Here is a 27,412-nt window from a genome sequence, read left to right as displayed (position 1 = left end):
CATCTTTCTAATGGCTGTGTTGGAGTGCTCTGCCGCTGTGGCGATCAACTCCAGAGATTCTGAAAAGACACAAGAGACTTTGTTACGACAACAAAAATATTCCTGCATTTCCCTCGAATGAATTGAAAGTAATAATATATATATACATATTTGTATAATAATATATTTTATTTGTATAATAATATATTTTATTTGTATAATAATATATTTTATTTGCATAATAATATATTTTATTTGCATAATAATATATTTTATTTGCATAATAATATATTTTATTTGCATAATAATATATTTTATTTGCATAATAATATATTTTATTTGTATAGCTCTTTTCATATCATAGAGCACTCAAACTCAACTCTGGACCTTGAAGCCACTTCCACTTCATTTTTTTAATTAGCCCAGTGACACCACTAATTAGACCATTGACACCACTAATTAGACCAGTGACACCACTAATTAGACCAGTGACACCACTAATTAGACCAGTGACACCACTAATTAGACCAGTGACACCACTAATTAGACCAGTGACACCACTAATTAGACCAGTGAAACCACTAATTAGACCAGTGACACCACTAATTAGACCAGTGACACCACTAATTAGACCAGTGACACCAGGCGTGTGGAATTAATTATCAGGTAAAACAGAAAACCAACAAGCTCCGGACCTCATAGGGTAAGAGTTGAATACTCCTGTCATTGCGAGTCTCAGACTGGTTCACAATTTAACGAAAACATAGAGATAGTAAGAGAGCCCGTCAAGCCAAATAGTGTCCACCTGCCAAAAAGTATCTCCCCTTGCATTATAATGGGATTCAATTAACTCTATCTTTCGTTGCTCGGAATGTTGCTGGAACTCGCAAAAGTCTGACCGGATTACGTAATGAACCAAAGCACCTGATGCTATGTTGGTTGCTTGGGCTCTATTTTTTGCCCTGTAGCGGTCGCGGAGGACGGAGGATGCGGGCAGTTCTAGTTCACCTCATAAAAGCTTGATTGGTTAATGCGCAAATTTATTACCTCAGAATCGCTCTCCAAGGACAGTGTTTTTGACGGTGACTACCTGCTGACTACTTACTGACTACACACTGACTACCTGCTGACTACCTACTGACTACTTACTGACTACTTACTGACTACCTTCTGACTACTTACTGACTACTTACTGACTACTTACTGACTACTTACTGACTACCTACTGACTACCTGCTGACTACCTACTGACTACCTGCTGACTACCTACTGACTACCTGCTGACTACCTACTGACTACCTGCTGACTACCTACTGACTACTTACTGACTACTTACTGACTACCTGCTGACTACTTACTGACTACTTACTGACTACCTGCTGACTACTTACTGACTACCTGCCGACTACCTGCTGACTACCTGCTGACTACCTACTGACTACCTGCTGACTACCTACTGACTACCTGCTGACTACCTGCTGACTACCTACTGACTACCTGCTGACTACCTGCTGACTACCTACTGACTACCTGCTGACTACTTACTGACTACCTGCTGACTACCTGCTGACTACCTGCTGACTACCTACTGACTACCTGCTGACTACCTGCTGACTACCTGCTGACTACCTACTGACTACCTGCTGACTACCTGCTGACTACTTACTGACTACCTGCTGACTACTTACTGACTACCTGCTGACTACCTGCTGACTACCTGCTGACTACCTACTGACTACCTGCTGACTACCTGCTGACTACCTGCTGACTACCTGCTGACAACACACTGACAACACACTGACAACACACTGACTACCTACTGACTACCTGCTGACTACCTGCTGACTACACACTGACTACCTGCTGACTACCTGCTGACTACCTGCTGACTACTTACTGACTACCTGCTGACTACCTGCTGACTACCTGCTGACTACCTACTGACTACCTGCTGACTACCTGCTGACTACCTACTGACTACCTGCTGACTACCTACTGACTACCTACTGACTACCTGATGACTACCTGCTGACTACCTACTGACTACCTGATGACTACCTGCTGACTACCTGCTGACTACACACTGACTACCTGCTGACTACTTACTGACTACCTGCTGACTACCTGCTGACTACCTACTGACTACCTGCTGACTACCTACTGACTACCTGCTGACTACCTACTGACTACCTACTGACTACCTGATGACTACCTGCTGACTACCTACTGACTACCTACTGACTACCTACTGACTACCTGCTGACTACCTACTGACTACCTACTGACTACCTGCTGACTACCTACTAACTACCTGCTGACTACACACTGACTACCTGCTGACTACCTGCTGACTACTTACTGACTACCTGCTGACTACCTACTGACTACCTACTGACTACCTGCTGACTACCTGCTGACTACCTACTGACTACCTGCTGACTACCTGCTGACTACCTACTGACTACCTGCTGACTACCTGCTGACTGACTACATACTACCTACTGACTACCTGCTGACTACCTACTGACTACCTGCTGACTACCTACTGACTACCTGCTGACTACCTACTGACTACCTGCTGACTACCTGCTGACTACCTGCTGACTACCTGCTGACTGATTACAGACACCTGTGTCTTTTGACACTATATAAACGAGTCATCCCGCAGTGTTTGTGATTATACCCTGATGAAGACAGCTTGGCTGTCCAAATGTTGGTATTCAATTTTTTGCATCTGAGCTCCAAGAGTGTGCGGCTCTCTTTTATTTTCAAGACTACCTGCTGACTACTTACTGACTGAAAAGACTGAAAAGAGAGCACTCTTTCTTTAACCTATATTTGTCTTTATATAAGACAATGCTGTTAAATAGGAAGAAGTAATTTAATCTGTTTTTAGATTTTAGATTGACATTGCTAGCCTTTACATAAATGAATTGCAAACTCCCTGCAGGTTTGTGACAAATTCTCTGTAAACTACATAGTGTACCACAAAATATTTGCCAGAAGTTTGCAAATGTTGTTACTAGTGTTGAATCTGCTGCCAACCTTTGGCAACAATAATTTGTATTGCCACTAGTGTCACGCCTTGGTCTTAGTATTTTGTGTTTTCGTTATATATTTGGTCAGACCAGGGTGTGACATGGGGTTTTGTTGTTGTATTTCGTATTGGGGTTTTTGTATTATTGGGATTGCGGCTGAGTAGGGGTGTTGTATAGGCTTGGCTGCCTGAGGCGGTTCTCAATCAGAGTCAGGTGATTCTCGTTGTCTCTGATTGGGAACCGTATTTAGGTAGACTGGTTTCGCTTTGTATTCTGTGGGTGTTTGTTCCTGTCTCTGTGTAGTTTCACCAGATAGGCTGTAATGGGTTTCACGTTCCGTTTGTGTTTTTTTGTATAATTCTAAGTTATTTCATGTATCGCGATCTCTTTATTAAAGACATGAGTAACCACTACGCTGCATGGTGGTCCTTCTGTAGCTCAGTTGGTAGAGCATGGCGCTTGTAACGCCAGGGTAGTGGGTTCGATCCCGGGACCACCCATACGTAGAATGTATGCACACATGACTGTAAGTCGCTTTGGATAAAAGCGTCCGCTAAATGGCATATATTATTATATTATTATTATATTATTTCGGTCCGACTCTCTTTCTACAAACGAAGAACGCCGTTACAGCTAGTGGCAAACTGTTCACCAGAGGGGGTTTTTCTCTCAAGATTTGATTCGGTGGAAAACCTGTGGAAACAAGTTCCAACCAATCAGGGGGTTTAGAAACTTTACCAAATGGAAACCATGCTATTTCCTCATGCCACCAGTGTGTGAAGTCCATCAGAATAATTGCAGGTATTCTAGTGCGACTGAGTGACTGACGAGTTTGAAACTGCATGTTTTATTTAAGACAGATTAAGTAGCAAATGTTATGAATTTTGAATTTGATGGTCATTCAGGGTAAAAATAGGTTGTCCTATCATAATTAGGTAGCTGGCTAACGTTAGCTCGGCATTTAACACCATAGTGCCCTCCAAGTTCTTCATCAAGCTCGAGACCCTGGGTCTCGACCCCGCCCTGTGCAACTGGGTACTGGACTTCCTGACGGGCCGCCCCCAGGTGGTGAGGGTAGACAACAACATCTCCACCCCGCTGATCCTCAACACTGGGGCCCCACAAGGGTGCGTTCTGAGCCCTCTCCTGTACTCCCTGTTCACCCATGACTGCGTGGCCACGTTTGCGGACGACACAACAGTGGTAGGCTTGATTACCAACAACGACGAGACGGCCTACAGGGAGGAGGTGAGGGCCCTCGGAGTGTGGTGTCAGGAAAATAACCTCACACTCAACGTCAACAAAACTAAGGAGATGATTGTGGACTTCAGGAAACAGCAGAGGGAACACCCCTATCCACATCGATGGAACAGTAGTGGAGAGGGTAGTAAGTTTTAAGTTCCTCGGCGTACACATCACAGACAAAACTGAATTGATCCACCCACACAGACAGCATCGTGAAGAAGGCGCAGCAGCGCCTCTTCAACCTCAGGAGGCTTAAGAAATTTGGCTTGTCACCAAAAGCACTCACAAACTTCTACAGATGCACAATCGAGAGCATCCTGTCGGGCTGTATCACCGCCTGGTACGGCAACTGCTCCGCCCTCAACCGTAAGGCTCTGCAGAGGGTAGTGAGGTCTGCACAACGCATCACCGGGGGCAAACTACCTGCTCTCCAGGACACCTACACCACCCGATGTCACAGGAAGGCCATAAAGATCATCAAGGACAACAACCACCCGAGCCACTGCCTGTTCACCCCGCTATCATCCAGAAGGCGAGGTCAGTACAGGTGCATCAAAGCTGGGACCGAGAGACTGAAAAACAGCTTCTATCTCAAGGCCATCAGACTGTTAAACAGCCACCACTAACATTGAGTGGCTGCTGCCAACACACTGACTCAACTCCAGCCACTTTAATAATGAGAATTGATGGGAAATTATGTAAAATATATCACTAGCCACTTTAAACAATGCTACCTAATATAATGTTTACATATCCTACATTATTCATCTCATACGTATACGTTTATACTGTACTCTATATCATCTACTGCATCCTTATGTAATACATGTATCACTAGCCACTTTGACTATGCCACTTTGTTTACATACTCATCTCATATGTATATACTGTACACTATATCATCGACTGCATCTTGCCTATGCCGCTCTGTACCATCACTCATTCATATATCTTTATGTACATATTCTTTATCCCCTTACACTTGTGTCTATAAGGTAGTAGTTTTGGAATTGTTAGCTAGATTACTTGTTGGTTATTACTGCATTGTCGGAACTAGAAGCACAAGCATTTCGCTACACTCGCACTAACATCTGCTAACCATGTGTATGTGACAAATACAATTTGATTTGATTTGATTTCCTGTTCTCCAGGACCTAGGGATGCTGCCCAACACCCAGACCTGGATCCAACTGATGTCCTCCATTTCCAACCACCCTCCAACTTTTCATTTATATCATCTACAGCTACTGTTATTGTCATGTTGTCATTATCTGATAAGAAAGTTTTCTTGCTCTGTCATACTGGGCACATAATATGTAAGATAAACAGATGAACTAAAATCACGAGCACTGCCAACACTCAGAACAAAGAGAGCAGCAGTGCCTGGACTTCACCGTCTCCCTCTTCAAGTCCCTCTTCTGAGACTAGCTGCCTGTTGAGAACTAATGACAGGCAGAGTCTCCCACCTGCACAGCATCCTCCTCTCCTCTCTATTCTACACACCAGAATGCACTATTTCAGTCTGTGATTGCCATGTGAGTGTACAAAAAATGTGTGAAAATAAATTAATGACACACCTGCACCACAAAAATCTTCAATATTGCCAGTTTGATATTCACATCTGTTTCACAAGGAGCTCATTATTGTAAATTGTAACATATCCCTTGATGGTATTTGTTAGTTCAACATTGTTCATTATTGTATCCTAGGACCTACAATAGGTAGATATCTATTCCACCACAAGGGGGTGCTAACGAGCTACGGGAGATAGATTAAAAAAATATATAAAAAAATCATAACATTTACATTTACATTAAGGGTGTTTTGGCTGATGAAAACAGTAAGTAGCAAATGTTATGAATTTTGAAGACAAGAGGAGGGATGTATTTTTTAATTTTTAATTTAACTTTTATTTAACTAGGCTGCACAAAATAAAAAACATGACAGCCTGACTAGTATATCAAATGGATTTGCAGATGAATGTAAATTAATGTAAATTAGCTGACTTTCTGATCTGTAAGTAACTTTAACGTGTTGAGCCTTACACGCCTTCTTTTTGCTATTTACAAAACGTAGCAACGTTTATCACATGGATTTCATGTTGTTGAAATGTTAAAGGTGCAATATGCAGAAATTGCTCTGTCATTTCCTGGTTGCTAAAATTTCTAATCATTTTTGTTTATGTGACAAAAACAAGCAATTCATAGTGTAGAGAATTATTGTACAGTCTAAACGGCTGTAAAATATATTTTCAATAACCGTAAATTTTGTATTTACAGCTGTTTGAAGCAAAACCAAAAGTCGTTAGACGGAAAACAAAAACTTAAAGAACGGGAAGCATAGAAATAGCCCACCTAGAACAGATCCTCCCCTTCTTAGACTTGCTTTCAGCGAGAATGACAGATCTATAACTCACTTTTCTATGTGAATTCAGTCGGGTCGCCCCAAACAAGTTACAAATTAGCAAGGGACCCAAAAGTACTGTAGTTTGAAGTAAATGTTTTAATCTTCTTCGCTAATCAAATCTCAATAAAACAGAGACATTGTAGTGGAAAGCTTGGTTTTACAAGGGGTTGAAAATAAAGTCATTTTAGCTGTAATGATCTCCAAAATTCGCCCCATTAGGTCATCACACCGTTGATATACTGTTGTGATGCAGGGGGACATATTAATGGGCTTTCTCTATTTTAAAGGGCGTTCCATTTCTTCTTCTACTACTTCTATGAGTAGGTAAACAAACTGAAATGGTGCCATACTGCCCCCTGGAGGGTGATGTCTGAACAGGTTTAAAGACAAGGATGGTGATTTTACTGCCCCCTGGAGGGTGTAATCTGAACAGGTATTTTAATTTAACCTTTATTTAACCAGGCAAGTCAGTTAAGAACACATTCTTATTTTCAATGACGGCCTGGGAACAGTGGGTTAACTGCCTGTTCAGGGGCAGAACGACAGATTTGTACCTTGTCAGCTCGGGGGTTTGAACTTGCAAACTTCCGGTTACTAGTCCAACGCTCTAACCACTAGGTTGATGTTTTACTGCCCCCCTGGAGTTATGGAATGTTTGAAGAGTAGTTTAATTCATTGGCTGACCCTTTCTGCTGACCTGGATGAAATGTTGTGATTCCTCATGAACTCCCACCCAGTTGACTACGAGTCAAAGCCCTCAATGGAGTTGCATCCAGAGCTGGCTTTCTAACAGTTTGCAGCAGCACAAACTGCACAAACAACACTGAAATGAGACAATGTGAAGAGCGTGTGTGTGTGTGTGTGTGTGTGTGTGTGTGTGTGTGTGAGCGTGTGTGTGTGTGTGTGTGTGTGTGTGTGTGTGTGTGTGTGTGTGTGTGTGTGTGTGTGTGTGTGTGTGTGTGTGTGTGTGTGTGTGTGTGTGTGTGTGTGTGTGTGTGTGTGTGTGTGTGTGTGTGTGTGTGTGTGTGTGTATAGCAGTGCATGACGCAGGACCGGGATGGGTTCAAACACTCACTCTGGGCATCCTTAAAGTCATCATGGTCGCCAGGGAGACGGTGCAGGTAGTCTTTCAACAGCAGCTCGTAGCGAGGGATCCTCTGAACCGGCTCCAACATGTGGTGCTGTAGGGTCAGGTTACCACAGCGCTCCTCTCTCTGAGGACACACACACAGAGACACACAGGTTACCACAGCGCTCCTCTCTCTGAGGACACACACACAGAGACACACAGGTTACCACAGCGCTCCTCTCTCTGAGGACACACACACAGAGACACACAGGTTACCACAGCGCTCCTCTCTCTGAGGACACACATACAGAGACACACAGGTTACCACAGCGCTCCTCTCTCTGAGGACACACACACAGAGACACACAGGTTACCACAGCGCTCCTCTCTCTGAGGACACACACAGAGACACACAGGTTACCACAGCGCTCCTCTCTCTGAGGACACACACAGAGACACACACACCACACAGGAAGCTGTTGAGCGTGAAAAACCCAGCAGCGTTGCAGTTCTTAACACAAACCGGTGCGTCTGGCACCTACTACCATACCCTACTACCACCTACTACCATACCATACTACCACCTACTACCATACCCTACTACCATACCCTACTACCACCTACTACCACCTACTACCATACCCTACTACCATACCCTACTACCACCTACTACCATACCATACTACCACCTACTACCATACCCTACTACCACCTACTACCATACCCTACTACCACCTACTACCATACCCTACTACCACCTACTACCATACCCTACTACCACCTACTACCACCTACTACCATACCATACTACCACCTACTACCACCTACTACCATACCATACTACCACCTACTAGCATACCATACTACCACCTACTACCATACCCTACTACCACCTACTACCATACCATACTACCACCTACTACCATACCCTACTACCACCTACTACCACCTACTACCACCTACTAGCATACCATACTACCACCTACTACCATACCACACTACCACCTACTACCATACCATACTACCACCTACTACCACCTACTACCATACCATACTACCACCTACTACCATACCATACTACCACCTACTACCATACCATACTACCACCTACTACCATACCATACTACCACCTACTACCATACCATACTACCACCTACTACCATACCATACTACCACCTACTACCATACCATACTACCACCTACTACCATACCATACTACCACCTACTACCATAACCTGTCAAAAGGCATTTTAATATTCTGTCTTGCCCATTCACCCTCTGTATGGCACACAATCAATGTCTCAATTGTCTCAAGACACAACAAAAAATCCCTCTTTAACCTGGGTACGTACTCCTCTTCATCTGCACCCCAACTGGCAGCCTGGGGTTTTATATGGACCCAGAAAGGTTTCAGACCCCTTGACTTTTTCCACATTTCGTTACGTTACAGCCTCATTCTAAAATTGATTCCATTAAGTGGATATTAGAGCAAAAAAAACAAGCCATTAAGTTGAAAGGAATTGTCTGTAGAGCTCCGAGACAGGATTGTGTCGAGGCACAGATCTGGGGAAAGGGTACCAAAATATTTTTTCAGCATTGAAGGTCCCCGAGAACACAGTGGCCTCCATCATTCTTAATTGGAAAAGTTTGGAACCACCAAGACTCATCCTAGAGCTGCCATCTAGCCAAACTGAGAAATTGGGGGAGAAGGGCCTTGGTCAAGGAGGTGACCTACCCCTACCCCGGTCAACAGCACTGCACCCCCCACAGCAACTCGCCCAAGCCTTCCCCATTTCTCCTTCTCCCAAATCCAGTCAGCTGATGTCCTGAAAGAGCTGCAAAAACTGGACCCCTACAAATCAGCCGGGCTAGACAATCTGGACCATTTCTTTCTAAAATGATCTGCCGAAATTGTTGCAACCCCTATTACTAGCCTGTTCAACCTCTCTTTCATGTCGTCTGAGATTGGAACGCAGCTGCTGTCATCCCCCTTCTTCAAAGGGGGGGACACTCTTGACCCAAACTGCTACAGACCTATATCTATACGACCCTGCCTTTCTATGGTCTTCGAAAGCCAAGTCAACAAACAGATTACCGACCATTTAGAATCCCACCGTACCTTCTCCGTTATACAATCTGGTTTCAGAGCTGGTCATGGCTGCACCTCAGCAACGTGGTAACTACAAAAATCTCTGAAACTGGAAACACTAATCTCCCTCACTACCTTTAAGCACCAGCTGTCAGAGCAGTTCACAGATTACTGCACCTGTACATAGCCCATCTATAATTTAGCCCAAACAACTACCTCTTCCCCTACTGTATTTATTTATTTTGCTGTTATTCTCGCTGAACCATAGTCAATATATCATCTTATCTATCTATGGGATCCACACGTTCCGACAGACAGCAGGGTACAGTACAAGGCTGCTGGTGGTTCTAATCAGATTGATCAAGTCTGTAACCATGTTAGTATTCAGTAAGAGTAAGCTATGAGCAGAGTGTTTGAAGAAGGGGAGATCCTCTGTCTGATTGGTCATTAGTATTCTACTGGCTGCTCTTTTTCCAACAACATGACTGGCTCCCAGCCCCACCACCTAGTTACCAGTCATATTAACCTGACTGTCTCTAACTACCTAGCTACCAGTCATAATAACCTGACTGGCTCCCACTACCTAGTTACCAGTCATATTAACCTGACTGGCTCCCACCACCTAGTTACCAGTCATATTAACCTGACTGGCTCCCACCACCTAGTTACCAGTCATATTAACCTGACTGGCTCCCACCACCTAGTTACCAGTCATATTAACCTGACTGGCTCCCACCACCTAGTTACCAGTCATATTAACATGACTGGCTCCCACCACCTAGTTACTAGTCATATTAACCTGACTGGCTCCAACCACCTAGTTACCAGTCATATTAACCTGACTGGCTCCCAGTCCCACCACCTAGTTACTAGTCATATTAACCTGACTGGTTCCAACCACCTAGTTACCAGTCATATTAACCTGACTGGCTCCCACCACCTAGTTACTAGTCATCATATTAACCTGACTGGCTCCCAGTCCCACCACCTAGTTACCAGTCATATTAACATGACTGGCTCCCACCACCTAGTTACCAGTCATATTAACCTGACTGGCTCCCAGTCCCACCACCTAGTTACTAGTCATATTAACCTGACTGGCTCCCACCACCTAGTTACCAGTCATATTAACCTGACTGGCTCCCACCACCTAGTTACCAGTCATATTAACCTGACTGGCTCCCACCACCTAGTTACCAGTCATAATAACCTGACTGGTTCCAACCACCTAGTTACCAGTCATATTAACCTGACTGGCTCCCACCACCTAGTTACCAGTCATATTAACCTGACTGGCTCCCACCACCTAGTTACTAGTCATCATATTAACCTGACTGGCTCCCAGTCCCACCACCTAGTTACCAGTCATATTAACATGACTGGCTCCCACCACCTAGTTACCAGTCATATTAACCTGACTGGCTCCCAGTCCCACCACCTAGTTACTAGTCATATTAACCTGACTGGCTCCCACCACCTAGTTACCAGTCATATTAACCTGACTGGCTCCCACCACCTAGTTACCAGTCATATTAACCTGACTGGCTCCCACCACCTAGTTACCAGTCATAATAACCTGACTGGTTCCAACCACCTAGTTACCAGTCATATTAACCTGACTGGCTCCCACCACCTAGTTACCAGTCATATTAACCTGACTGGCTCCCACCACCTAGTTACTAGTCATCATATTAACCTGACTTGCTCCCACCACCTAGTTACCAGTCATATTAACCTGACTGGCTCCAACCACCTAGTTACCAGTCATATTAACCTGACTGGATCCCACCACCTAGTTACCAGTCATATTAACCTGACTGGCTCCCAGTCCCACCACCTAGTTACCAGTCATATTAACCTGACTGGCTCCCACCACCTAGTTACCAGTCATATTAACCGGACTGGCTCCCAGTCCCACCACCTAGTTACTAGTCATATTAACCTGACTGGTTCCAACCACCTAGTTACCAGTCATATTAACCTGACTGGCTCCCACCACCTAGTTACCAGTCATATTAACCGGACTGGCTCCCAGTCCCACCACCTAGTTACTAGTCATATTAACCTGACTGGTTCCAACCACCTAGTTACCAGTCATATTAACCTGACTGGCTCCCACCACCTAGTTACTAGTCATCATATTAACCTGACTGGCTCCCAGTCCCACCACCTAGTTACTAGTCATATTAACCTGACTGGTTCCAACCACCTAGTTACCAGTCATATTAACCTGACTGGCTCCCACCACCTAGTTACCAGTCATATTAACCTGACTGGTTCCAACCACCTAGTTACCAGTCATATTAACCTGACTGGCTCCCACCACCTAGTTACCAGTCATATTAACCTGACTGGCTCCCACCACCTAGTTACCAGTCATATTAACCTGACTGGCTCCCACCACCTAGTTACCAGTCATATTAACCTGACTGGCTCCCACCACCTAGTTACCAGTCATATTAACCGGACTGGCTCCCAGTCCCACCACCTAGTTACTAGTCATATTAACCTGACTGGTTCCAACCACCTAGTTACCAGTCATATTAACCTGACTGGCTCCCACCACCTAGTTACTAGTCATCATATTAACCTGACTGGCTCCCAGTCCCACCACCTAGTTACTAGTCATATTAACCTGACTGGTTCCAACCACCTAGTTACCAGTCATATTAACCTGACTGGCTCCCACCACCTAGTTACCAGTCATATTAACCTGACTGGTTCCAACCACCTAGTTACCAGTCATATTAACCTGACTGGCTCCCACCACCTAGTTACCAGTCATATTAACCTGACTGGCTCCCACCACCTAGTTACCAGTCATATTAACCTGACTGGCTCCCACCACCTAGTTACCAGTCATATTAACCTGACTGGCTCCCAGTCCCACCACCTAGTTACCAGTCATATTAACCTGACTGGCTCCAAGTCCCACCACCTAGTTACCAGTCATATTAACCTGACTGGCTCCCACCACATAGTTACCAGTCATATTAACCTGACTGGCTCCCAGTCCCACCACCTAGTTACCAGTCATATTAACCTGACTGGCTCCCACCACCTAGTTACCAATCATATTAACCTGACTGGCTCCCAGTCCCACCACCTAGTTACTAGTCATATTAACCTGACTGGTTCCAACCACCTAGTTACCAGTCATATTAACCTGACTGGCTCCCACCACCTAGTTACTAGTCATCATATTAACCTGACTGGCTCCCACCACCTAGTTACCAGTCATATTAACCTGACTGGCTCCCACCACCTAGTTACCAGTCATATTAACCTGACTGGCTCCCACCACCTAGTTACCAGTCATATTAACCTGACTGGCTCCAACCACCTAGTTACCAGTCATATTAACCTGACTGGCTCCCAGTCCCACCACCTAGTTACCAGTCATATTAACCTGACTGGCTCCCACCACCTAGTTACCAGTCATATTAACCTGACTGGCTCCCAGTCCCACCACCTAGTTACCAGTCATATTAACCTGACTGGCTCCCACCACCTAGTTACCAGTCATATTAACCGGACTGGCTCCCAGTCCCACCACCTAGTTACCAGTCATATTAACCTGACTGGCTCCCACCACCTAGTTACTAGTCATATTAACCTGACTGGCTCCCAGTCCCACCACCTATTTACCAGTCATATTAACCTGACTGGCTCCCAGTCCCACCACCTATTTACCAGTCATATTAACCTGACTGGCTCCCAGTCCCACCACCTAGTTACCAGTCATATTAACCTGACTGGCTCCCAGTCCCACCACCTATTTACCAGTCATATTAACCTGACTGGCTCCCAGTCCCACCACCTAGTTACCAGTCATATTAACCTGACTGGCTCCCAGTCCCACCACCTAGTTACCAGTCATATTAACCTGACTGGCTCCCAGTCCCACCACCTAGTTACTAGTCATCATATTAACCTGACTGGCTCCAACCACCTAGTTACTAGTCATATTAACCTGACTGGTTCCAACCACCTAGTTACCAGTCATATTAACCTGACTGGCTCCCACCACCTGACTGGCTCCCACCACCTAGTTACCAGTCATGTTAACCTGACTGGCTCCCAGTCCCACCACCTAGTTACCAGTCATATTAACCTGACTGGCTCCCAGTCCCACCACCTAGTTACTAGTCATATTAACCTGACTGGTTCCAACCACCTAGTTACCAGTCATATTAACCTGACTGGCTCCCACCACCTAGTTACTAGTCATCATATTAACCTGACTGGCTCCCACCACCTAGTTACCAGTCATATTAACCTGACTGGCTCCATCCACCTAGTTACCAGTCATATTAACCTGACTGGCTCCAACCACCTAGTTACCAGTCATATTAACCTGACTGGCTCCCACCACCTAGTTACCAGTCATATTAACCTGACTGGTTCCCAGTCCCACCACCTAGTTACCAGTCATATTAACCTGACTGGCTCCCACCACCTAGTTACCAGTCATATTAACCTGACTGGCTCCAACCACCTAGTTACCAGTCATATTAACCTAACTGGCTCCCACCACCTAGTTACCAGTCATATTAACCTGACTGGCTCCCAGTCCCACCACCTAGTTACCAGTCATATTAACATGACTGGCTCCCACCACCTAGTTACCAGTCATATTAACCTGACTGGTTCCCACCACCTAGTTACCAGTCATATTAACCTGACTGGCTCCCAGTCCCACCACCTAGTTACCAGTCATATTAACCTGACTGGCTCCCAGTCCCACCACCTAGTTACCAGTCATATTAACCTGACTGGCTCCCACCACCTAGTTACCAGTCATATTAACCTGACTGGTTCCCAGTCCCACCACCTAGTTACCAGTCATATTAACCTGACTGGCTCCCAGTCCCACCACCTAGTTACCAGTCATATTAACCTGACTGGCTCCCAGTCCCACCACCTAGTTACCAGTCATATTAACCTGACTGGTTCCCACCACCTAGTTACCAGTCATATTAACCTGACTGGCTCCCACCACCTAGTTACCAGTCATATTAACCTGACTGACTCCCACCACCTAGTTACCAGTCATATTAACCTGACTGGCTCCCACCACCTAGTTACCAGTCATATTAACCTGACTGGCTCCCAGTCCCACCACCTAGTTACCAGTCATATTAACCTGACTGGCTCCAAGTCCCACCACCTAGTTACCAGTCATATTAACCTGACTGGCTCCCACCACCTAGTTACCAGTCATATTAACCTGACTGGCTCCCAGTCCCACCACCTAGTTACCAGTCATATTAACCTGACTGGCTCTCACCACCTAGTTACCAATCATATTAACCTGACTGGCTCCCAGTCCCACCACCTAGTTACTAGTCATATTAACCTGACTGGTTCCAACCACCTAGTTACCAGTCATATTAACCTGACTGGCTCCCACCACCTAGTTACTAGTCATCATATTAACCTGACTGGCTCCCACCACCTAGTTACCAGTCATATTAACCTGACTGGCTCCCACCACCTAGTTACCAGTCATATTAACCTGACTGGCTCCCACCACCTAGTTACCAGTCATATTAACCTGACTGGCTCCAACCACCTAGTTACCAGTCATATTAACCTGACTGGCTCCCAGTCCCACCACCTAGTTACCAGTCATATTAACCTGACTGGCTCCCACCACCTAGTTACCAGTCATATTAACCTGACTGGCTCCCAGTCCCACCACCTAGTTACCAGTCATATTAACCTGACTGGCTCCCACCACCTAGTTACCAGTCATATTAACCGGACTGGCTCCCAGTCCCACCACCTAGTTACCAGTCATATTAACCTGACTGGCTCCCACCACCTAGTTACTAGTCATATTAACCTGACTGGCTCCCAGTCCCACCACCTATTTACCAGTCATATTAACCTGACTGGCTCCCAGTCCCACCACCTATTTACCAGTCATATTAACCTGACTGGCTCCCAGTCCCACCACCTATTTACCAGTCATATTAACCTGACTGGCTCCCAGTCCCACCACCTAGTTACCAGTCATATTAACCTGACTGGCTCCCAGTCCCACCACCTATTTACCAGTCATATTAACCTGACTGGCTCCCAGTCCCACCACCTAGTTACCAGTCATATTAACCTGACTGGCTCCCAGTCCCACCACCTAGTTACCAGTCATATTAACCTGACTGGCTCCCAGTCCCACCACCTAGTTACTAGTCATCATATTAACCTGACTGGCTCCAACCACCTAGTTACTAGTCATATTAACCTGACTGGTTCCAACCACCTAGTTACCAGTCATATTAACCTGACTGGCTCCCACCACCTGACTGGCTCCCACCACCTAGTTACCAGTCATGTTAACCTGACTGGCTCCCAGTCCCACCACCTAGTTACCAGTCATATTAACCTGACTGGCTCCCAGTCCCACCACCTAGTTACTAGTCATATTAACCTGACTGGTTCCAACCACCTAGTTACCAGTCATATTAACCTGACTGGCTCCCACCACCTAGTTACTAGTCATCATATTAACCTGACTGGCTCCACCACCTAGTTACCAGTCATATTAACCTGACTGGCTCCAACCACCTAGTTACCAGTCATATTAACCTGACTGGCTCCAACCACCTAGTTACCAGTCATATTAACCTGACTGGCTCCCACCACCTAGTTACCAGTCATATTAACCTGACTGGTTCCCAGTCCCACCACCTAGTTACCAGTCATATTAACCTGACTGGCTCCCACCACCTAGTTACCAGTCATATTAACCTGACTGGCTCCAACCACCTAGTTACCAGTCATATTAACCTAACTGGCTCCCACCACCTAGTTACCAGTCATATTAACCTGACTGGCTCCCAGTCCCACCACCTAGTTACCAGTCATATTAACCTGACTGGCTCCCACCACCTAGTTACCAGTCATATTAACCTGACTGGTTCCCACCACCTAGTTACCAGTCATATTAACCTGACTGGCTCCCAGTCCCACCACCTAGTTACCAGTCATATTAACCTGACTGGCTCCCAGTCCCACCACCTAGTTACCAGTCATATTAACCTGACTGGCTCCCACCACCTAGTTACCAGTCATATTAACCTGACTGGTTCCCAGTCCCACCACCTAGTTACCAGTCATATTAACCTGACTGGCTCCCAGTCCCACCACCTATTTACCAGTCATATTAACCTGACTGGCTCCCAGTCCCACCACCTATTTACCAGTCATATTAACCTGACTGGCTCCCAGTCCCACCACCTAGTTACCAGTCATATTAACCTGACTGGCTCCCAGTCCCACCACCTATTTACCAGTCATATTAACCTGACTGGCTCCCAGTCCCACCACCTAGTTACCAGTCATATTAACCTGACTGGCTCCCAGTCCCACCACCTAGTTACCAGTCATATTAACCTGACTGGCTCCCAGTCCCACCACCTAGTTACTAGTCATCATATTAACCTGACTGGCTCCAACCACCTAGTTACTAGTCATATTAACCTGACTGGTTCCAACCACCTAGTTACCAGTCATATTAACCTGACTGGCTCCCACCACCTGACTGGCTCCCACCACCTAGTTACCAGTCATGTTAACCTGACTGGCTCCCAGTCCCACCACCTAGTTACCAGTCATATTAACCTGACTGGCTCCCAGTCCCACCACCTAGTTACTAGTCATATTAACCTGACTGGTTCCAACCACCTAGTTACCAGTCATATTAACCTGACTGGCTCCCACCACCTAGTTACTAGTCATCATATTAACCTGACTGGCTCCCACCACCTAGTTACCAGTCATATTAACCTGACTGGCTCCAACCACCTAGTTACCAGTCATATTAACCTGACTGGCTCCAACCACCTAGTTACCAGTCATATTAACCTGACTGGCTCCCACCACCTAGTTACCAGTCATATTAACCTGACTGGTTCCCAGTCCCACCACCTAGTTACCAGTCATATTAACCTGACTGGCTCCCACCACCTAGTTACCAGTCATATTAACCTGACTGGCTCCAACCACCTAGTTACCAGTCATATTAACCTAACTGGCTCCCACCACCTAGTTACCAGTCATATTAACCTGACTGGCTCCCAGTCCCACCACCTAGTTACCAGTCATATTAACCTGACTGGCTCCCACCACCTAGTTACCAGTCATATTAACCTGACTGGTTCCCACCACCTAGTTACCAGTCATATTAACCTGACTGGCTCCCAGTCCCACCACCTAGTTACCAGTCATATTAACCTGACTGGCTCCCAGTCCCACCACCTAGTTACCAGTCATATTAACCTGACTGGCTCCCACCACCTAGTTACCAGTCATATTAACCTGACTGGTTCCCAGTCCCACCACCTAGTTACCAGTCATATTAACCTGACTGGCTCCCAGTCCCACCACCTAGTTACCAGTCATATTAACCTGACTGGTTCCCACCACCTAGTTACCAGTCATATTAACCTGACTGGCTCCCACCACCTAGTTACCAGTCATATTAACCTGACTGACTCCCACCACCTAGTTACCAGTCATATTAACCTGACTGGCTCCCACCACCTAGTTACCAGTCATATTAACCGGACTGGCTCCCAGTCCCACCACCTAGTTACCAGTCATATTAACCTGACTGGCTCCCACCACCTAGTTACTAGTCATATTAACCTGACTGGCTCCCAGTCCCACCACCTATTTACCAGTCATATTAACCTGACTGGCTCCCAGTCCCACCACCTATTTACCAGTCATATTAACCTGACTGGCTCCCAGTCCCACCACCTATTTACCAGTCATATTAACCTGACTGGCTCCCAGTCCCACCACCTAGTTACCAGTCATATTAACCTGACTGGCTCCCAGTCCCACCACCTATTTACCAGTCATATTAACCTGACTGGCTCCCAGTCCCACCACCTAGTTACCAGTCATATTAACCTGACTGGCTCCCAGTCCCACCACCTAGTTACCAGTCATATTAACCTGACTGGCTCCCAGTCCCACCACCTAGTTACTAGTCATCATATTAACCTGACTGGCTCCAACCACCTAGTTACTAGTCATATTAACCTGACTGGTTCCAACCACCTAGTTACCAGTCATATTAACCTGACTGGCTCCCACCACCTGACTGGCTCCCACCACCTAGTTACCAGTCATGTTAACCTGACTGGCTCCCAGTCCCACCACCTAGTTACCAGTCATATTAACCTGACTGGCTCCCAGTCCCACCACCTAGTTACTAGTCATATTAACCTGACTGGTTCCAACCACCTAGTTACCAGTCATATTAACCTGACTGGCTCCCACCACCTAGTTACTAGTCATCATATTAACCTGACTGGCTCCCACCACCTAGTTACCAGTCATATTAACCTGACTGGCTCCAACCACCTAGTTACCAGTCATATTAACCTGACTGGCTCCAACCACCTAGTTACCAGTCATATTAACCTGACTGGCTCCCACCACCTAGTTACCAGTCATATTAACCTGACTGGTTCCCAGTCCCACCACCTAGTTACCAGTCATATTAACCTGACTGGCTCCCACCACCTAGTTACCAGTCATATTAACCTGACTGGCTCCAACCACCTAGTTACCAGTCATATTAACCTAACTGGCTCCCACCACCTAGTTACCAGTCATATTAACCTGACTGGCTCCCAGTCCCACCACCTAGTTACCAGTCATATTAACCTGACTGGCTCCCACCACCTAGTTACCAGTCATATTAACCTGACTGGTTCCCACCACCTAGTTACCAGTCATATTAACCTGACTGGCTCCCAGTCCCACCACCTAGTTACCAGTCATATTAACCTGACTGGCTCCCAGTCCCACCACCTAGTTACCAGTCATATTAACCTGACTGGCTCCCACCACCTAGTTACCAGTCATATTAACCTGACTGGTTCCCAGTCCCACCACCTAGTTACCAGTCATATTAACCTGACTGGCTCCCAGTCCCACCACCTAGTTACCAGTCATATTAACCTGACTGGTTCCCACCACCTAGTTACCAGTCATATTAACCTGACTGGCTCCCACCACCTAGTTACCAGTCATATTAACCTGACTGACTCCCACCACCTAGTTACCAGTCATATTAACCTGACTGGCTCCCACCACCTAGTTACCAGTCATATTAACCTGACTGGCTCCCACCACCTAGTTACCAGTCATATTAACCTGACTGGCTCCCACCACCTAGTTACCAGTCATATTAACCTGACTGGCTCCCAGTCCCACCACCTAGTTACCAGTCATATTAACCTGACTGGCTCCCACCACCTAGTTACCAGTCATATTAACCTGACTGGTTCCCAGTCCCACCACCTAGTTACCAGTCATATTAACCTGACTGGCTCCCAGTCCCACCACCTAGTTACCAGTCATATTAACCTGACTGGCTCCAACCACCTAGTTACCAGTCATATTAACCTGACTGGCTCCCACCACCTAGTTACCAGTCATATTAACCTGACTGGCTCCCACCACCTAGTTACCAGTCATATTAACCTGACTGGCTCCCAGTCCCACCACCTATTTACCAGTCATATTAACCTGACTGGCTCCCAGTCCCACCACCTAGTTACCAGTCATATTAACCTGACTGGTTCCCAGTCCCACCACCTAGTTACCAGTCATATTAACCTGACTGGCTCCCAGTCCCACCACCTAGTTACCAGTCATATTAACCTGACTGGCTCCAACCACCTAGTTACTAGTCATATTAACCTGACTGGCTCCCAGTCCCACCACCTAGTTACCAGTCATATTAACCTGACTGGCTCCCACCACCTAGTTACCAGTCATATTAACCTGACTGGCTCCCAGTCCCACCACCTATTTACCAGTCATATTAACCTGACTGGCTCCCAGTCCCACCACCTAGTTACCAGTCATATTAACCTGACTGGCTCCCAGTCCCACCACCTAGTTACCAGTCATATTAACCTGACTGGCTCCCAGTCCCACCACCTATTTACCAGTCATATTAACCTGACTGGCTCCCAGTCCCACCACCTATTTACCAGTCATATTAACCTGACTTGCTCCCAGTCCCACCACCTAGTTACCAGTCATATTAACCTGACTGGCTCCCAGTCCCACCACCTAGTTACCAGTCATATTAACCTGACTGGCTCCCAGTCCCACCACCTAGTTACCAGTCATATTAACCTGACTGGCTCCCACCACCTAGTTACCAGTCATATTAACCTGACTGGCTCCCAGTCCCACCACCTAGTTACCAGTCATATTAACCTGACTGGCTCCCAGTCCCACCACCTAGTTTACCAGTCATATTAACCTGACTGGCTCCCAGTCCCACCACCTAGTTACCAGTCATATTAACCTGACTGGCTCCCAGTCCCACCACCTATTTACCAGTCATATTAACCTGACTGGCTCCCAGTCCCACCACCTATTTACCAGTCATATTAACCTGACTTGCTCCCAGTCCCACCACCTAGTTACCAGTCATATTAACCTGACTGGCTCCCAGTCCCACCACCTAGTTACCAGTCATATTAACCTGACTGGCTCCCAGTCCCACCACCTAGTTACCAGTCATATTAACCTGACTGGCTCCCACCACCTAGTTACCAGTCATATTAACCTGACTGGCTCCCAGTCCCACCACCTAGTTACCAGTCATATTAACCTGACTGGCTCCCAGTCCCACCACCTATTTACCAGTCATATTAACCTGACTGGCTCCCAGTCCCACCACCTATTTACCAGTCATATTAACCTGACTGGCTCCCAGTCCCACCACCTAGTTACCAGTCATATTAACCTGACTGGCTCCCACCACCTAGTTACCAGTCATATTAACCTGACTGGCTCCCAGTCCCACCACCTATTTACCAGTCATATTAACCTGACTGGCTCCCAGTCCCACCACCTAGTTACCAGTCATATTAACCTGACTGGCTCCCAGTCCCACCACCTAGTTACCAGTCATATTAACCTGACTGGCTCCCAGTCCCACCACCTATTTACCAGTCATATTAACCTGACTGGCTCCCAGTCCCACCACCTATTTACCAGTCATATTAACCTGACTGGCTCCCAGTCCCACCACCTATTTACCAGTCATATTAACCTGACTTGCTCCCAGTCCCACCACCTAGTTACCAGTCATATTAACCTGACTGGCTCCCAGTCCCACCACCTAGTTACCAGTCATATTAACCTGACTGGCTCCCAGTCCCACCACCTAGTTACCAGTCATATTAACCTGACTGGCTCCCACCACCTAGTTACCAGTCATATTAACCTGACTGGCTCCCAGTCCCACCACCTAGTTACCAGTCATATTAACCTGACTGGCTCCCAGTCCCACCACCTAGTTACCAGTCATATTAACCTGACTGGCTCCCAGTCCCACCACCTATTTACCAGTCATATTAACCTGACTGGCTCCCAGTCCCACCACCTAGTTACCAGTCATATTAACCTGACTGGCTCCCACCACCTAGTTACCAGTCATATTAACCTGACTGGCTCCCAGTCCCACCACCTAGTTACCAGTCATATTAACCTGACTGGCTCCCACCACCTAGTTACCAGTCATATTAACCTGACTGGCTCCCAGTCCCACCACCTATTTACCAGTCATATTAACCTGACTGGCTCCCACCACCTAGTTACCAGTCATATTAACCTGACTGGTTCCCAGTCCCACCACCTAGTTACCAGTCATATTAACCTGACTGGCTCCCAGTCCCACCACCTAGTTACCAGTCATATTAACCTGACTGGCTCCCAGTCCCACCACCTAGTTACCAGTCATATTAACCTGACTGGCTCCCAGTCCCACCACCTAGTTACCAGTCATATTAACCTGACTGGCTCCTAGCTACTCATCATATCAGGGAAAATATTATAGAACCTCATGTATAATTTAATCAATTCAGAAAGACTGATATTCAATATTCTTTACACATCACACGTGTAATGAACATTGTCTAAGGACATCCTGTTCACACCAGGAGACACAGGCTGCCAGATCCAGAGTGTGGTATTGAATATTACCCAACATCCCCTGGAAAGGAAATCTGTTCATGCTATTTACACTGCCAGGTATAAAAACATATCGCATTTAATTATATTTCAAAAAATATTTAACTAGGCAAGTCAGTTTTTATAATGACGGCCTACACCAGGCCAAAACTAGACAATTGCTGGGCCAATTGTGCGCCGCCCTATGGGACTACCAATCACGACCGGTTGTGATACATGCCTGGATTCGAACCAGGGTGTCTGCAGTTCCTTAGACAGCTCCACTCGTGAGCCCCATGTCCTTTGACTTCAGCATAAATATATTTTAACCATGTAATATAATAATAATATATGCCATTTAGCAGACGCTTTTATCCAAAGCGACTTACAGTCATGTGTGCATACATTCTACATATGGGTGGTCCCGGGGATCGAACCCACTACCCTGGCGTTACAAGCGCCATGCTCTACCAACTGAGCTACAGAAGGACCACATGACTGTATCATGACACAGCACATCTGCTCAATTCCCTTAATACATCCCAATACTGCAACAATGTTCTGGATACATACAGGACATTATGCTGAAGGACATTAGGCTTTAGTCAACATTATGCTGAAGGACATTAGGCTTTAGTCAACATTATGCTGAAGGACATTAGGCTTTAGTCAACATTATGCTGAAGGACATTAGGCTTTAGTCAACACTATACTCAAGGACATTAGGCTTTAGTCAACATTATGCTGAAGGACATTAGGCTTTAGTCAACATTATGCTGAAGGACATTAGGCTTTAGTCAACATTATGCTGAAGGACATTAGGCTTTAGTCAACATTATACTCAAGGACATTAGGCTTTAGTCAACATTATACTGAAGGACATTAGGCTTTAGTCAACATTATACTGAAGGACATTAGGCTTTAGTCAACACTATACTCAAGGACATTAGGCTTTAGTCAACATTATACTGAAGGACATTAGGATTTAGTCAACATTATACTGAAGGACATTAGGCTTTAGTCAACATTATACTGAAGGACATTAGGCTTTAGTCAACATTATACTGAAGGACATTAGGCTTTAGTCAACATTATACTGAAGGACATTAGGCTTTAGTCAACATTATACTGAAGGACATTAGGCTTTAGTCAACATTATGCTGAAGGACATTAGGCTTTGAGTTTGTACAGAAAAGAGTAGGAGATGTTACGGGAAAGAAAGAGAGAGAACATGTATAGCTTTGCTTGTTCCAGGACAGACAGGACAGACAGGACAGACACACAGCCAGGACAGACACACAGCCAGGACAGACACACAGCCAGGACAGACACACAGCCAGGACAGACAGGACAGACACACAGCCAGGACAGACACACAGCCAGGACAGACAGGACAGACACACAGCCAGGACAGACACACAGCCAGAACAGACAGGACAGACACACAGCCAGGACAGACACACAGCCAGGACAGACACACAGCCAGGACAGACACACAGCCAGGACAGACACACAGCCAGAACAGACACACACAGCCAGGACAGACAGGACAGACACACAGCCAGAACAGACAGGACAGACACACAGCCAGAACAGACAGGACAGACACACAGCCAGAACAGACAGGACAGACACACAGCCAGAACAGACAGGACAGACACACAGCCAGAACAGACAGAACAGACAGGACAGACACACAGCCAGGACAGACACACAGCCAGAACAGACAGGACAGACACACAGCCAGGACAGACACACAGCCAGGACAGACACACAGCCAGGACAGACACACACAGCCAGGACAGACAGGACAGACACACAGCCAGAACAGACAGGACAGACACACAGCCAGAACAGACAGGACAGACACACAGCCAGAACAGACAGGACAGACACACAGCCAGAACAGACAGAACAGACACACAGCCAGAACAGACAGGACAGACACACAGCCAGAACAGCCAGAACAGACAGGACAGACACACAGCCAGAACAGACAGGACAGACACACAGCCAGGACAGACACACAGCCAGGACAGACACACAGCCAGGACAGCCAGGACATACACACAGCCAGGACAGACACACAGCCAGGACAGACAGGACAGACACACAGCCAGGACAGACAGGACAGACACACAGCCAGGACAGACACACAGCCAGGACAGACACACAGCCAGGACAGACACACAGCCAGGACAAGGTCATCAGCAAACTAACATGGTCCAAGTACACCAAGAGAGCCATGAAGATGGCACGACAAAACCTCTTCCCCATCAGGAGACTGAAAAGATTTGACATGGGTCCTCAGATCCTCAATAGGTTCTACAGCTGCACCATCGAGAGCATCCTGACTGGTTGCATCACGGCCTGGTACGGCAACTGCTCGGCCTCCGACCACAAGGCACTGGGGCCAAGTTTCCTGCCATCCAGGACCTCTATACCAGGCGGTGTCGGAGGAAGGACCTAAAAATTGTCAAAGACTCCAACCACCCTAGTCATAGACTGTTCTCTCTGCTACTGGCAAGCGGTACCAGAGCACCAAGTCAAGGTCCTGAACAGCTAATACAATGGCTACCCAGACCCAGACATTGCCATTACATTACCATTACATTACCCCCTATTTTACGCTGCTGCTAATCTCTGTTTATTATCTGTGCATAGCCACTTTAATAAATCTACCGACATGTACATACTACCTCAACTAACCGGGGCCCTCGCACATTGACTCTGTACCCTCTGTATATCGTCTCGCTATTGTTATATTACTGCTGCTCTTTAATTATTTTGTATTTTTTTTCTTAAAACTGCATTGTTGGTGAATTAAGTAAGTAAACATTTCACTGTAAGGTGTTGTATTCGGAGCATGTGACAAATACAATTTGATTAGATTTTTACACACAGCCAGCTGGGACTCTTTATTGAGGAAGCTGAGAGTGTGAAAGAGCTGCTAGAGACAGGTTTAGGGCCTGGGTTACGGACAGTGTTTTCTATATCCATAACCCCTGACCCAAGGCTAGAACCTGGATGTCCTTTAAAGGAAAGGGGGATACATAGTCAGTTGTACAACTGAATGGATTCAACTGGGTCGGGTTAAAAGTCTTCCGCATTTACCCCTCTGAAACAGAGAGGTTCGGGTGGCTACCTAAATCGACATCCACATCATCGGAGCCCGGGAAACAGTGGGTTAATGCCTTGCTCAGGGGCAGAAAAACAGATCTTTACCTTATCAGCTCAGGGATTCGATCCAGCAACCTTTCGGTTATTGTTCCAACACTCATATCCACCAGGCTACTTAACCCTGAACAGGTGTTACAGGCCACCTATCTGAATGTCCCTTTAACCCCTTAACCCTGGACCTGAATGTCCCTTTAACCCCTTAACCCTGGACCTGAATGTCCCTTTAACCCCTTAACCCTGGACCTGAATGTCCCTTTAACCCCTTAACCCTGGACCTGAATGTCCCTTTAACCCCTTAACCCTGGACCTGAATGTCCCTTTAACCCCTTAACCCTGGACCTGAATGTCCCTTTAACCCTTAACCCTGGACCTGAATGTCCCTTTAACCCTTAACCCTGGACCTGAATGTCCCTTTAACCCCTTAACCCTGGACCTGAATGTCCCTTTAACCCCTTAACCCTGGACCTGAATGTCCCTTTAACCCTTAACCCTGGACCTGAATGTCCCTTTAACCCCTTAACCCTGGACCTGAATGTCCCTTTAACCCTTAACCCTGGACCTGAATGTCCCTTTAACCCCTTAACCCTGGACCTGAATGTCCCTTTAACCCCTTAACCCTGGACCTGAATGTCCCTTTAACCCCTTAACCCTGGACCTGAATGTCCCTTTAACCCCTTAACCCTGGACCTGAATGTCCCTTTAACCCCTTAACCCTGGACCTGACTGTCCCTTTAACCCCTTAACCCTGGACCTGAATGTCCCTTTAACCCCTTAACCCTGGACCTGAATGTCCCTTTAACCCTTAACCCTGGACCTGAATGTCCCTTTAACCCTTAACCCTGGACCTGAATGTCCCTTTAACCCCTTAACCCTGGACCTGAATGTCCCTTTAACCCTTAACCCTGGACCTGAATGTCCCTTTAACCCCTTAACCCTGGACCTGAATGTCCGTTTAACCCCTTAACCCTGGACCTGAATGTCCCTTTAACCCCTTAACCCTGGACCTGAATGTCCCTTTAACCCCTTAACCCTGGACCTGAATGTCCCTTTAACCCCTTAACCCTGGACCTGAATGTCCCTTTAACCCCTTAACCCTGGACCTGAATGTCCGTTTAACCCCTTAACCCTGGACCTGAATGTCCCTTTAACCCCTTAACCCTGGACCTGAATGTCCCTTTAACCCCTTAACCCTGGACCTGAATGTCCCTTTAAAACCCCTTAACCCTGGACAGGTGTTACAGGCCACCTACCTGGATTTGGTGGACGATGGCTTTGAACTGGGACGACCTCTCCATCCAGGTGTTGACCAGTTCCATGGCCCGGTCAAAGTTCTTCACGTACTCTCCGTACATCTTCAGGAAGGGGGCTAGCTTCTGCAGGATGTCCCCGATGCGTGGGTTCACATCC

The 27,412-nt window shown here is 46.5% G+C and overlaps 1 protein-coding gene across 1 annotated transcript; it reads right to left on the bottom strand.

The window, feature by feature from the left end:
• LOC124028214 (FYVE, RhoGEF and PH domain-containing protein 3-like) lies at positions 1-27,412 on the bottom strand (the record flags this gene model as incomplete). The annotated part of the gene is made up of 3 exons (XM_046340325.1): positions 1-59; positions 7,744-7,882; positions 27,256-27,412. Coding segments are annotated over 3 exons (355 nt in total), but the record flags the coding sequence as incomplete, so codon positions are not given.

Source organism: Oncorhynchus gorbuscha, unplaced genomic scaffold (genome assembly GCF_021184085.1).
Source record: "Oncorhynchus gorbuscha isolate QuinsamMale2020 ecotype Even-year unplaced genomic scaffold, OgorEven_v1.0 Un_scaffold_3857, whole genome shotgun sequence".
NCBI lineage: Eukaryota > Metazoa > Chordata > Actinopteri > Salmoniformes > Salmonidae > Oncorhynchus > Oncorhynchus gorbuscha.
The sequence above is the reverse complement of the archived record's forward strand: the minus strand, read 5'-3'. Positions and strand labels throughout refer to the sequence as shown.